The 12,159-nt window shown below is 33.8% G+C and overlaps 1 protein-coding gene across 16 annotated transcripts in view; it reads right to left on the bottom strand.

The window, feature by feature from the left end:
* Positions 1 to 12,159, bottom strand: part of EHBP1 (EH domain binding protein 1) — a 570,368-nt gene that overhangs the window by 184,975 nt on the left and 373,234 nt on the right. For 15 of the 16 annotated variants that reach the window (XM_010863286.1, XM_010863288.1, XM_010863290.1 and 12 more), the window contains 2 exons: positions 5,494 to 5,616; positions 1,735 to 1,975 (listed from right to left, as the gene is read on the bottom strand). In XM_010863286.1, coding sequence (XP_010861588.1) covers positions 1,735 to 1,975; positions 5,494 to 5,616 — 364 coding nt within the window. Of the gene's footprint in view, positions 1 to 1,734; positions 1,976 to 5,493; positions 5,617 to 6,266; positions 6,372 to 12,159 lie in introns of all 16 variants that reach the window. The other variant, XM_010863298.1, reaches the window with a different exon arrangement.

Raw genomic sequence — 12,159 nt, 5'->3', positions numbered from 1 at the left:
TAGACTCAAGAGAAGGCAATGGCACCCCACTCTGGTACTCTTGCCTGGAAAATCCCATGGATGGAGGAGCCTGGTAGGCTGCAGTCCACGGGGTCGCTAAGAGTCAAGACACGACTGAGCAACTTCACTTTTACTTTTCACTTTCATGCATTGGAGAAGGAAATGGCAACCCACTCCAGTGTTCTTGCCTGGAGAATCCCAGGGACGGGGGAGCCTGGTAGGCTGCCATCTATGGGGTGGCACAGAGTCGGACACGATTGAAGTGACAGCAGCAGCAGCAAAGACTCAAGAGAAACTTTCTACAGATTGCTGAAACTCTTTATGAGTAGCTTTCTCCTCTCTGATACTCTGTACACAAATTCTAGCTACCTCGTACCTTCAAAGTCCAAACTGCCTCCTCAGCACAGGGAGATTCTGGAGTGTTTGGGTTCTCTCTCCCTGAACTGCACTTGGAAATACTCTCCCATTAATAAAGCTTGGACCACTGTAGTGTCCACATTCCTTGTTTCTGTTCTCTCAGGGGTCCTGTGCAATTTTATGTCCGAAAACTGTTGTTTTATACATTTTATTCAGTTTTTTAGTTATGTAAGACAAGAAGCTATAAATACTCCATGCTACTCCATTATGGCTAAAAGTTTTATTGGTGCTTTTCAAACATACTCAGGGCCACAGTGTGCAGCCACATGGGTTGCAGTGTACAATTTCAGAATACGATGTGAATGCACTCTTCTATTCCTAATCTGGATTTGAGTAAAATGGAAGCCCTAATCACACTATTTATATATTGAGCCTGTGGTCAATAAACCTCTCTTTTGGGTAGAAATAATAATGCAAAAGCAGATAATTCTGAATTTATAAATGTCATGATCTCATTGCTTGGCATTTGAATAAATCTTCTCACCAAATCAATATCAGAAATAATTACTTGGCTCCCACAATAGACCCATAACATAACTGAAGTGTAATGCCTTCAAGAATCAACTAAAAACACTTATGTACCATTTATAACATAGTTGCTTGGGAAGATACAGTTGGAATTCTAACCAGAGACTCCAGAAACATATTTCCTTCATTTGTTAGTTTAAGATGCATACATAATCATGTGGAAGAGGGTGAAAGAATGAGGGTCAAGATTATAAAAATTTAGATTTGGGATGAGACAGATACTAACTTATAAACTGTATATTAACGTAGGGACAGAACTCTTTTTGGGTTTCCCTGATGGCTTACCAGTAAAGAATCTGTCTGCTAATGCAGGAGACATGGATTTAGTCCCTGGGTTGGGAAGATCCCTGGAGAAGGAAATGGCAACCCATTCCAGTATTCTTGCCTGGGAAATCCTATGGACAAAGGACTCTGGTGGGCTACAGTCTATGGGATTCCAAAGAGTTGGACATGACCTAGTGACTAAACAGAGGCAGCAGCAGCAGACCTCTTTTTACCCAACTAAAGGTACATTAGGGCTTCCCAACTGGCTCAGTGGTAAAGAATCCACCTGCCAAGGCAGGAGATGCAGGTTCAATCTGTGGGTCAGGAAGACCCTTTGGAGGAGGAAATGGCAACCCACTCCAGAATTCTTGCCACGATAATCCCCTGGGCAGAAGAGCCTGTGGACTATACAGTCCATGAGGTCGTAAAGAGTTAGACATGACTGAGCACACATGCACACAAAGATATATTACAGAAAGACCTCTTTAGTTAAAATATGATGATTGCAAAATGAAATGTACTTACTCATCCAACTCTTCTTCTTCAGCTTTAGAGCTATCAGCATAGAGATACTTGCTCATGTCCACTGGTCTTATATTTTTTCTTTTTGTAGACTGGGGTGGAGAATCCTTTACAGTTACAAAGGTTTCTGGCTCATCAAATGGGTTCAAATACTGTGGAGTCTGTACCTCTTTAAAGGGATTATAGCTATTACTATAAAAGGATTCTTCTGGTTTTTTAGGTGAAATTGTTTCAGTGATTTGTTCTAGAAAACAATAGCAAAAGATGAATTAAATTAATACTACCTGATACTTGCTTATATATTTAGTCTTCAAAAATACTCGAATTAATACACTATGAGGTTGAAAGAGTGCAAATCAATAATATGTTTTAGAGGGGCTAAGTTCAAAAGATGTGATACCTAAGATTTTTGTCTACTTCTCTAGGTGCTCTCTGAAATAGCATCTTTGAATTGTTAATGCTCTTAGCATCTCTTCTAAATTGACATTATGGTATGCTGATTTTGGAAATTTTAACCTTCTTAGAGGTACAATATCTATTGTTGCTTATTTTATTTCACTATACTAAGTTGTCCCACCCCAAACTGATATATAAAAATTTCTGCTTTTAAAAAAAACATAAAATGAACTTAATTTTGGAATGGTCTCTGGTAGTTACACAAGCAGAGATCACTTAGGAATCTGAAAATTCATTCAGGAATATATCAAAAATACACCATATGTCACTGAATTTGTTTTTGTGAAGTCGTCAAAGACCAGGTTTCTGTATACTATAAGACCTTAAATCTACAGCTTTTAATGGGCCTTTTCAACATAATTCATATTCAGTCAATACTTTATATAATAACATAAAGGAATAACAAGACTTAAAAGTTGAAAGAGCTACATTAAAATCATACTGAGCAGATAGATGTGTTCCACTAAATTCTAAATTTTACTACAAATTTCAATTTGAAAACAAAGGTACTCTTAAAAATAAAATTCTGACTTCACAGCACAAAAAGCACTATGATAGTATTATGTCCTCCAAAAATACTTATGGAGTACTTAGTACCAGCATTTTGCTTTTATGTTTATTAATATTTTAAAACAAAAGCAGGGAGAGCTTCACAGCAGTTCAGTGGTTAGTACTCTGTGCTTTCACTGTCATGGGCCTGGGTCCAATCCCTGGTTAGGGAACTAAGATCCCATAAGCTGCATAGCGTGGCCCCCCACCAAAAAAAAAAAAACACACCCCAAACTGGAATGTATAATAAAACTGTTTAAAATTTAGATTTTAATGATATAAACACTTCCCTAAATTGGAAAAAAGTTTCAGAGAGCTGATAATCACAGAACAGTTCAAAAGTAATTTTAATTATGCCATGCAACTCTAACAAAATATTTCTAGGAGAAGAAGGCAGAAAATTGGTTATTAAAATCTTCAAGAAAAATAATTGACAATTATTTTTGTCACAAAAATGTCACAAAAAATAAGTGACATTTCAAACAATATAATCCAATTAACATAAAAATCTCTTCATTGACATATATATATGACTTTCATATTTTAGAGTCAAACTACTTTTACTTATACTTTATACATTAGTCCAGAAAAATTATTTTGTCTTTATATTGAAAAGATAACTAAAACAAACAACTCTAAACTGAAATTCTATACACCATGGTGAAGCAATCATAAAGTATTGAACAGAATTCATAAAATCATAATAAATCAACAGTGAAATGAATTTAAAACAGCCTAAGGTAGAGAAGAGACTCAGTAACTGTATCTTTAGTAACACCAGGATAATACTCAAACACCACTATAACCTTTATACTAATCTAAATGAAGCATTTTCTTTTCTCTGAGCGTAGAAGAGACTGAAGAGTTTTTTTGCCCACTCAATTTTTTATTAACAAAATAGACAAAAGCTGTTTAATGGAAATACCATTTTTATTTTTACTTTCAGGTAAAGGATTACAAAAATTGATCCAAGTAAGTTCATAAGTTATAAAACCAAAAGCAAGAAAGTACTCAAACTATAGAGCAAGATTTAAAGATGATAGAATAGCAACAAAGGAGAGTTTAAGATGAGATTATTTCATTTAAAGGATAACATACATTTTAAAATGACTTTCTAAACAGGTCACTGAAGCACAGACTGTCATGAATCTAAAAGGAGAAATAAAACTATAAAAGCAAAACAAAAAAAAACAAATATCTAAACAACCACAACACATTTTTTTCTTTCTTAACTACTTGCGTTACTTGAGAATGCATGTTTTTAATCATAAAAATTAATAATAAATTATTTCAAGAAAAATGAGTATTCTTCTCATAGAAAATACTTATTCTAAAGTCTTCAAGAAGTGTTTATTTAAAGAAAATATTGGCTGTCAAGTTTATTCTTAGCTCTATAGGCATAATTAAAGATTCTGAATCAGGCTCTCTTAACCTTTCCAAAATAGAGATACAATATATACATTCTGTAGTACTCTTTTCTATACCTTGGAAACAGACACACATATGTTTTTTAAAAATTACTTATTTAATTTTAAAATGAAAAGCTCAAATACTCCTATCTCAAAATATTTTGGTAATTTTTTTTAACTCAGTATATTCAGACATATATACTATGTTATTAAGGAGCTTTGTGGTCAAAAAAAGACACTTGATTAGTAATCTTAGCTCCAACTCCACCTCCATTTACCTGAAGTTCTTGTTCAAATCACTTAATTCCTCTGGGCCTCAGCTCCCTAATCTGTGAAAAGAGGCTGCTGAACCAGATTACTTCTAAGATGTATTACAATCATTAAGATTTCAAATACTTTAATATAAAATTAGTCACAAAAAAATACAATCTCAGTAATCTAAACTTACTAATTTAGAATTTGGTAAGAAGGGAGAAAGTAAAGGAAGGAGAAGAAGAAGAAGTAGATTATGAAATGATATTGCTCTAATACAGTGAATCCTTAAATTGAAACCGTATTTTCACCATGATCAGCAGTAGCAAAATTCTTTAAAGCTCATGAGGATGTCATAAAAGCAGTCTAAAAGATGCAAACAGGGGTTACCCATTCTTGCATTTACTTTGAGCAAACAGATTTTAATTAAACAAAGGTCTTATTTCTTTAAAGCTCTTTTCTAAGCTTTAATAGTTTGAAACTACTTGATAAGAAAAATGACTAAGGAAAAAAAAACCTTGGTTTTATTTCTTCTATATATGTTGTATATATGACAGGAGTAGCTCTTAATCTTTTCTTCTGTTCTGTGACATTCACATGCACAATTTAATTTTTGTTACTGAGAATAATTCCCAGCTAGAGACAGGGAATTAGGGGTGGAGAGGCTCATCAGACTGAGGTGTGAGGGTGGAGAAGCCATATAAAGAGAGAGGCCACCTCCATCATCCTAATATGGGTATTTCCCACAACCTGATCTTGCTTGGTAAGGCCAAAATAATGAGACTTTACTGTATGCCAGCTAAGTAAAATACTGTTATATCTAATAGAGCTTTCCTATTTGACCAAACTAATACAGAGTTAAAAAAAAATAAGCCCCAAGTAAATGTCTATGTAGGCTTTCTTTTTTCTTTAAAAATAGTTCAATAGAAGCTATCCAGAATTGCTAATCAATTGCAAGTGGTATTGAATAAATAATAGTCATTATAAACAAAATTTATAAGTCTTTAAAACAAAACAAAAAAATCTCTTTCTGTCCTTACAAATCATGAGAACTTGACTAAATAAAGACTTCAAAAGTAAAGAAAAAATGTGCTACCTTCTGAATCAGGATCTCCAAACGGGTTTAATTCTGCTACATCAGGATCACCAAATGGATTTAAATTCACAGTGGCCAAGTCCTTTTCTGCTTCATCCAAAAAGTTAAGTTTGTTGATAAGCTCTGAAAATAAACACATGTGTCAGTTCACTGTGGTTACATAGAGTTAAGCATAATTATCATTCATTCATGAAACATTTCAAACTGTAAAAATTTACACTAATAATACCTGCAAATAATAAGACATAGCATTTTACCAATGAAAGAATGCCATTCAAGTATTTTGTAGCATACCAACATATTCGAATAAAATAAAACAGACATATGCATATGAATTTGAAAATAACAGAAAACAGAGAAACTCATCTCAATCTTACTTGATTCAATAAAAAAGTACTAACATATATTGAGAAAAAACGTCTTTCACTCCTAAATTAATGAATAATTCAAACTGATGTAATATAAGCAAATATTTCTAAAACAATGTTGTTACAATATATAAGCTAACTCAAGAAATATGTCATATGACCAATTATTATCTTATAAGATACTTTAAAATCACTGCCTATCATCCTGATACGGGTTTTGCTAAAGATGGTAAGTTCTGTTATGCTGTTGCCTGTTGGTGCACTACAAATTACCAAAGAAAATTTATTAAAGGAAATGCACAAAGACAAAACTGACAGCTAAGTACAGACAGAAAGTCAAGAGGTAGCAGGTCACAGTAAATACAGGCAATCAGAAGCAGAAAGAAAGGAAGAAAGCTCTTAGACCTTCAGAGGAACTGGCTGATTTAGCTGAAGGCATATTTGCTTGCTTTATGCAGTCATCTTGATCTTCATCTAAGCTGCTCAGAGCATTCAATTGGTTTACAATTTCTGTAAACAGAAGCCAGTCAAGACAAATGTAAGGAAAGGTCACTTAATTAAAGAGTCATAGAAGCATGCTGTTACTCAAAAAGACAAAGAGAGGGGATATTTCGTTAATCAAAAGAATACAGTCCGAGGATGTTATTTTGATAAACTATAACAGATGTATTTAACTGAAAGTGATGCTGTACTCATATTTAAAATAGAGAACATTTTTGTTAAAATTTATATTAGTACTATTAACTAGGTTAACAAATACAAAACAAAGATAATAACCCATTGGCTTTCATATTCTACATTTGTAAAATAGGGCTTTAAATGAATGCATTAAAAATAGAAAAGAAAAATTTTCATCAGATACCATAGGAAATATGTGCTATTTGTTTTATAGTATTCTAAATTTAAATTAAAGGATTTAAGAATATATCTACATGAATCATGAACATAATAAGCACTTGTTAATATTCTAGAATGTTAAAAATCAGCACAAAATAACAAAAGCAGGCAATAGCTATTTTCTACTCCTGCTTTCTAGGGAATTTGTGCTTTTAAGGGAACTCCTGAGTATTTGCTTCAGGATATCTTATTTAGCCAGTAAGAGACAGAATAAAAAAGACAGGAACAGACAGCAAAATATTAAAATAAAAATTCATTCTGTGCATAAATAGAATTTTAAAAAATGAGTCATACACGTTTTGGACAACTCCAAATATGTGAAATTATGATTCACTGGGTGAAAATTAGCTTGGAATAAAATATTAAGAACCTACTAGAGTATTCTAGTTAATCCTTGCTATTTCCAAAGTTAAAACTTGGCAATAACTTAGGCATTAGGACAAACCAAACAGATCCAGATCATTCAGTGGAAAATAAAATGGTTAGAAATAGAAAACAGTCGCAAATTCAGCATTAAAATGCTGTTCTTTAACACGCAAATCTAGAGTCTAAATTTTATTTGAACCACATAATATAAATACATGGTTGTAATAAGGTTGTCTTCATCCAATCATTTGTTGTTGAACAAATAAATATTTATTTATCACTCCGAGCCAAGTACCATGTTTGGAACATAAGAATGAAAAAAATATCAGGCATAGTTTTGCCCTCATGGAATTTACCATTGATAAAGAAAGAAATTAACACTGAAAAAGACCATAAACGACTACTAGAAAAACCGACAAACTTATTCTTTTCCCTTGTCTGAATGAGAAATATATTTTGTATGAATAAAACTGCCTGAGATAGTCAATCATAGAAAATAAAAAAGAGTAAACAGAATTAATACTAACTGGACTCTTAGTCTGTGAATAATATGAGCTAAATAATGTTTTTATAAAGTATCTTCTTCCATTTTATCCTTCCAATAGTTTAAATCTCATTCTGACTCAAATTAACCTAGCAAATTCCTTAATAGGAAGAATTCATTCTTAAATTAGATTTTTTACCCCAAACTACTAGTTACTGTAACTTTGCAATTTTCAAGGAAGTGTAACAGGAGAATCTATGCTATGTGACTACAAGTGCATGACTGACTTTTTTTCATTCATTACTAGTTTTGTATTTTTAAAAGTTTGCAGATATTTATTTTTAACTTAAAAAAACATGAAAAAAAACAAATATTAATAACATTAGTTAACAGCAGTTAACCTCTATTAAGAAGTAGAAAGGGCTCTGCATATGTTATTAGTTGATTCTCAAGAATATCCTGAGGTATTATTATTAATAGTCACATTTTATCATGTATACTAGTATCATTTATTTGCACTGTATTCCCAGATGTGCAATTACTGGTTAAAATATTTTAAAATAATGCTCAAAGATTTGTACTTTCTTTACACATTTTATTTAATATTCTTAGATATATTTTCAATGACAGTAGAAATAATTTATTCAAACACCTTATAAAAGGGGCAATATACGGAATACTAAAGAAACATTAAATTTGGTCCTTACCTTCAAAACATTATTATTGTTCCATTATACACTTTTATGTACAATATGGACATTCATTTAAATACTATCAAAGTGACTTATCACATGACTAAATTATTTACATTATAATTTTTCTGAATGTTCAGAATATTTCCTTCTCCTCATCATGCTTTTGGTGATATCTAAAACCACTGATTAAAAAAATCTAAAACCACTGATAAAAAATAAATAAAGTAAAACCACTAAGGACCACTCCCTCATTAACTAACCCAAAGTAACTACTTATTTCCATTCTCATCTCTGATGATAAATTGTCCTTCCTATCCTAGCTTTCCTTATTTATCCATATCTTAAATAAATCCTTACTTAACACCTAGATCCTCTGCTTCTAGAATTCATTCACAAAGTGATCCAGATCATAAAAAGAAGCAATCTCCAAAGACATACCATTTATCTACATAATAAACATTTCTCAAGTACCTATTATACTTTGGAGAGGCAGATAGATAAGTAAGGCAATATATGATAAATATATGTTATAATTGAGACATGCATCGTAGGCTAAGTGAAACTGGAAGAGAGGCGTATAACTCAGGCTGAGGTTGGCAAGGCTTCCTGGACTTATTGAGTGAAAATAAGACAAATAGATATCAATGTTATTATTAAAAGAGAAAGGGGAGGGCCTTCCACAACGATGCAAGGGAAGCAAATGAGAATATGATATACCTGAGGAACAGCAAGTTGCTTGGGGGTTAAGATGCCAGGGATGGGGAATGGAATGAGATGAGGTTGGCCAATGTGGTGTCATGAAGGTTACAGTGACCAAAATGAAGAATGTGAAGTTTACTCTGAAAGCTCTGAGAAGCCATTGTAAGATCAAACGCATATTTTAGAAACATCCATTCCAGGAGCAACATGGTAGCAACAACTGAATAAAACAGGATAGGAAGATAAAAGATGAGCAGTTCAGCATCACCATTTCATGAAGGGAGGGACTTAGTAAATATTTGCTAATTAAAGAATAAATTAAGACGAAAGTTTTGAAGGTTTTAATTTGACATGGGGAGTGGGGAAAGGAATCTTGGATACCTGCCAAGTTTCTGTCTTGGGTGACTGTGTGGACATTAGTTCTAGAACTATAGAGGGGGCTATTCAGTTTGGCCATACCAAGCTACAGTTGCCTGTGAAACTTATGAAAATAAGTCAATTGGTATTTGCATATGCCGATGCAGAGCCTAAAATACAAATTTTGTTATATATTTCTCCTTTAAAAAAAAAAAGTACTTTTCTGTTACTTCCAAATTTCTTGCAGTCAATATGTTTTACATGTATAATCAGAAAAACAGAAGTTAAAACTTTAAAAGGAGGTTCACGACACAAATTCCCAGAATTTTTTTATGTGGGACACTTTCCTAGTAATATACCACCCTGATCAAAAAAATTCCCTGGCCCAATATATTTATATATTTTATTATTTATTAAAGATTTATTTCACCAAAAGTCTATACGTTGGAAAATGTTATTTAATAATGATATGTAATAGCACAAATATAATTTCTACCTACCCTAGCACTACTGAAATTGAGCAATAAACCTATAGTGCAGTATTAAGTCATCGGTAACAGTGTGTCCATCTAGACTTGTTTCATATTGGTGAGAATAAGAAGGCAAACTAAATTAGGGGCAAGCAATCGAAGCACAGGGTCAAGTAATTTGAGACTCTTCTTTATTGTTAGGAAGGCAAAAGAAGATAGAAATTGACCATGAGAGATTATCACACTGGACCAAAACAGGGGGATGGAAGTACTGTCACAAAGAATAGGTGGGTTTTTCTTTTTAAGAAAGACTGTAGTGGAGTTAAAAGGGCCAGTGTGGGGGTGGGGTGGGGGCTACCTAGAGCTACAACATACCTACAAATCTTGTAGCATCCTCATTCTTCCCTCCAAAGTATAGGATTCAGTACAGGCATATCTCATTTTAAGATAGTAACACTGCAACCTCTTGACATAGATCAAGTTTCCAAGGATGTCACTTTTCTTATAGGCTTTAAGCCCATAAATATTTGATTTATGGATATAACTAATATGTTTAATAATGTGATTTTCAATCCCATTAGCAGATCATATTGCAAATGAATGAATTTATAAACTGAATTAAAGTCCTAATACTAGCCATAATTTTTATAAAGGCAGAAAGACATACACCTTATTTTTAAATTTTGGCAATTGTGTTTTTAATCTAGTGTTTATCTTATATCTATCCATATATCTACATGTGTAGGTATTATGTATCTATGTACAATACATTTCATTTATCTCTAGAAACGTTAGTTTTAGCTACCAATCTAAAATTTCATGGCTTAAAACAAATTATCATCTTTCACAGTTCTGTGGATTGACTGGACTCAGCCGAGTGGTTCATTGCAGTTAGAGAGTGGCTTGGGATTAAATCACCAAAACACTGAACTGGGCTGGATGTCTAAAACTGTTTCTTCAAATGCATGTTTGGTGTTTCAGCTGAGAGGCTGGAACAACTGAAGACTGTTCAGGCATCTCTCTCTCCTCCCCACCCCCCACTGTAAACAGCTGTCAATATGGGTATTTTGGGGTTTCCTTTCAACACAGCAATCCCGGGTAGCGGGACATTTTATATGGCATCTGGTATCTCCCACAAAATGCACTACAAGGGGCTCAGGTAGAAGCTACAACTTAGCTTTGGAAGTTACAGAATGTCACTTCCTCACTGCATTCTATTGATTAAAAGTGATTTATGGAACCAGCCCAGAAGACAGGGACGGGGCTACAAAAGGGCATGAATACTGGGAGGTCCGTTTCACTCACTGGAGGACAATCTTTGAAGACTAGCTACCACACAGTAGACCAATAAATCAGAAAGTTGAAATCATTCATTTTCTTACTAATCTAATGAATTTATTATAATTCTCACATTACCTTCCAGCATTTTACTCATGCACATATATGAAAGGTATAAATCTTAAAATGTACAGTTCAATGAATTTTGACAAATGTATATACATCCATGTGACACAAGAGGCAGAGTACTACACCACCACCAAATTCCCACTAATTCTGTCATGCCTCTTTTCAGACAATCTCCAAATACACTAGCTGACACTATGCTAATATTTTTAACACCAGATTAGTTTTGCCTCTTCCAGAACATCATGTAAATGGAATCATACAGTACATAAATTCAGTTCAGTCACTAGTTGTGTCTGATTCTTTGCAACCACATGGACTGCAGCACACCAGGCCTCCCTGTACATCACCAACTCCCGGAGTTGACTCAAACTCATTTCCATTGAGTTGGTGATGCCATACAACCATCTCATCCTCTGTCGTTCCCTTCTCCTCCTGACTTCAATCTTTCCCAGCATTAGGGTCTTTTCAAATGAGTTAGTTCTTCACATCAGGTGGCCAGAGTATTGGGAGTTTCAGCTTCAACATTAGTCCTTCCAATGAACACCCAGAACTGATTTCCTTTAGGATGGACTGGCTGGATCTCCTTGCAGTTCAAGGGACTCTCAAGAGTCTTCTCCAACACCACAGTTCAAAAGCATCAATTCTTCAGGGCTCAGCTTTCTTTATAGTTCAACTCTCACATCCATACATGACCACTGGAAAAACCATAGTCTTGACTAGACAGACTTTTGTTGGCAAAGTAATGTCTCTGCTTTTCAATATGCTGTCTAGGTTGGTCATAACTTTCCTTCCAAGGAGCAAGCATCTTTCAATTTCATGGCTGCAGTCACCATCTGCACTGATTCTGGAGCCCCCAAAAATAAAGTCAGCCACTGTTTCCCCATCTATTTGCCATGAAGTGATGAGACCGGATGCCATGATCT

This window comes from Bison bison, unplaced genomic scaffold, assembly GCF_000754665.1.
Source record: "Bison bison bison isolate TAMUID 2011002044 unplaced genomic scaffold, Bison_UMD1.0 scf7180017864489, whole genome shotgun sequence".
Classification (NCBI taxonomy): domain Eukaryota; kingdom Metazoa; phylum Chordata; class Mammalia; order Artiodactyla; family Bovidae; genus Bison; species Bison bison.
The sequence above is the reverse complement of the archived record's forward strand: the minus strand, read 5'-3'. Positions and strand labels throughout refer to the sequence as shown.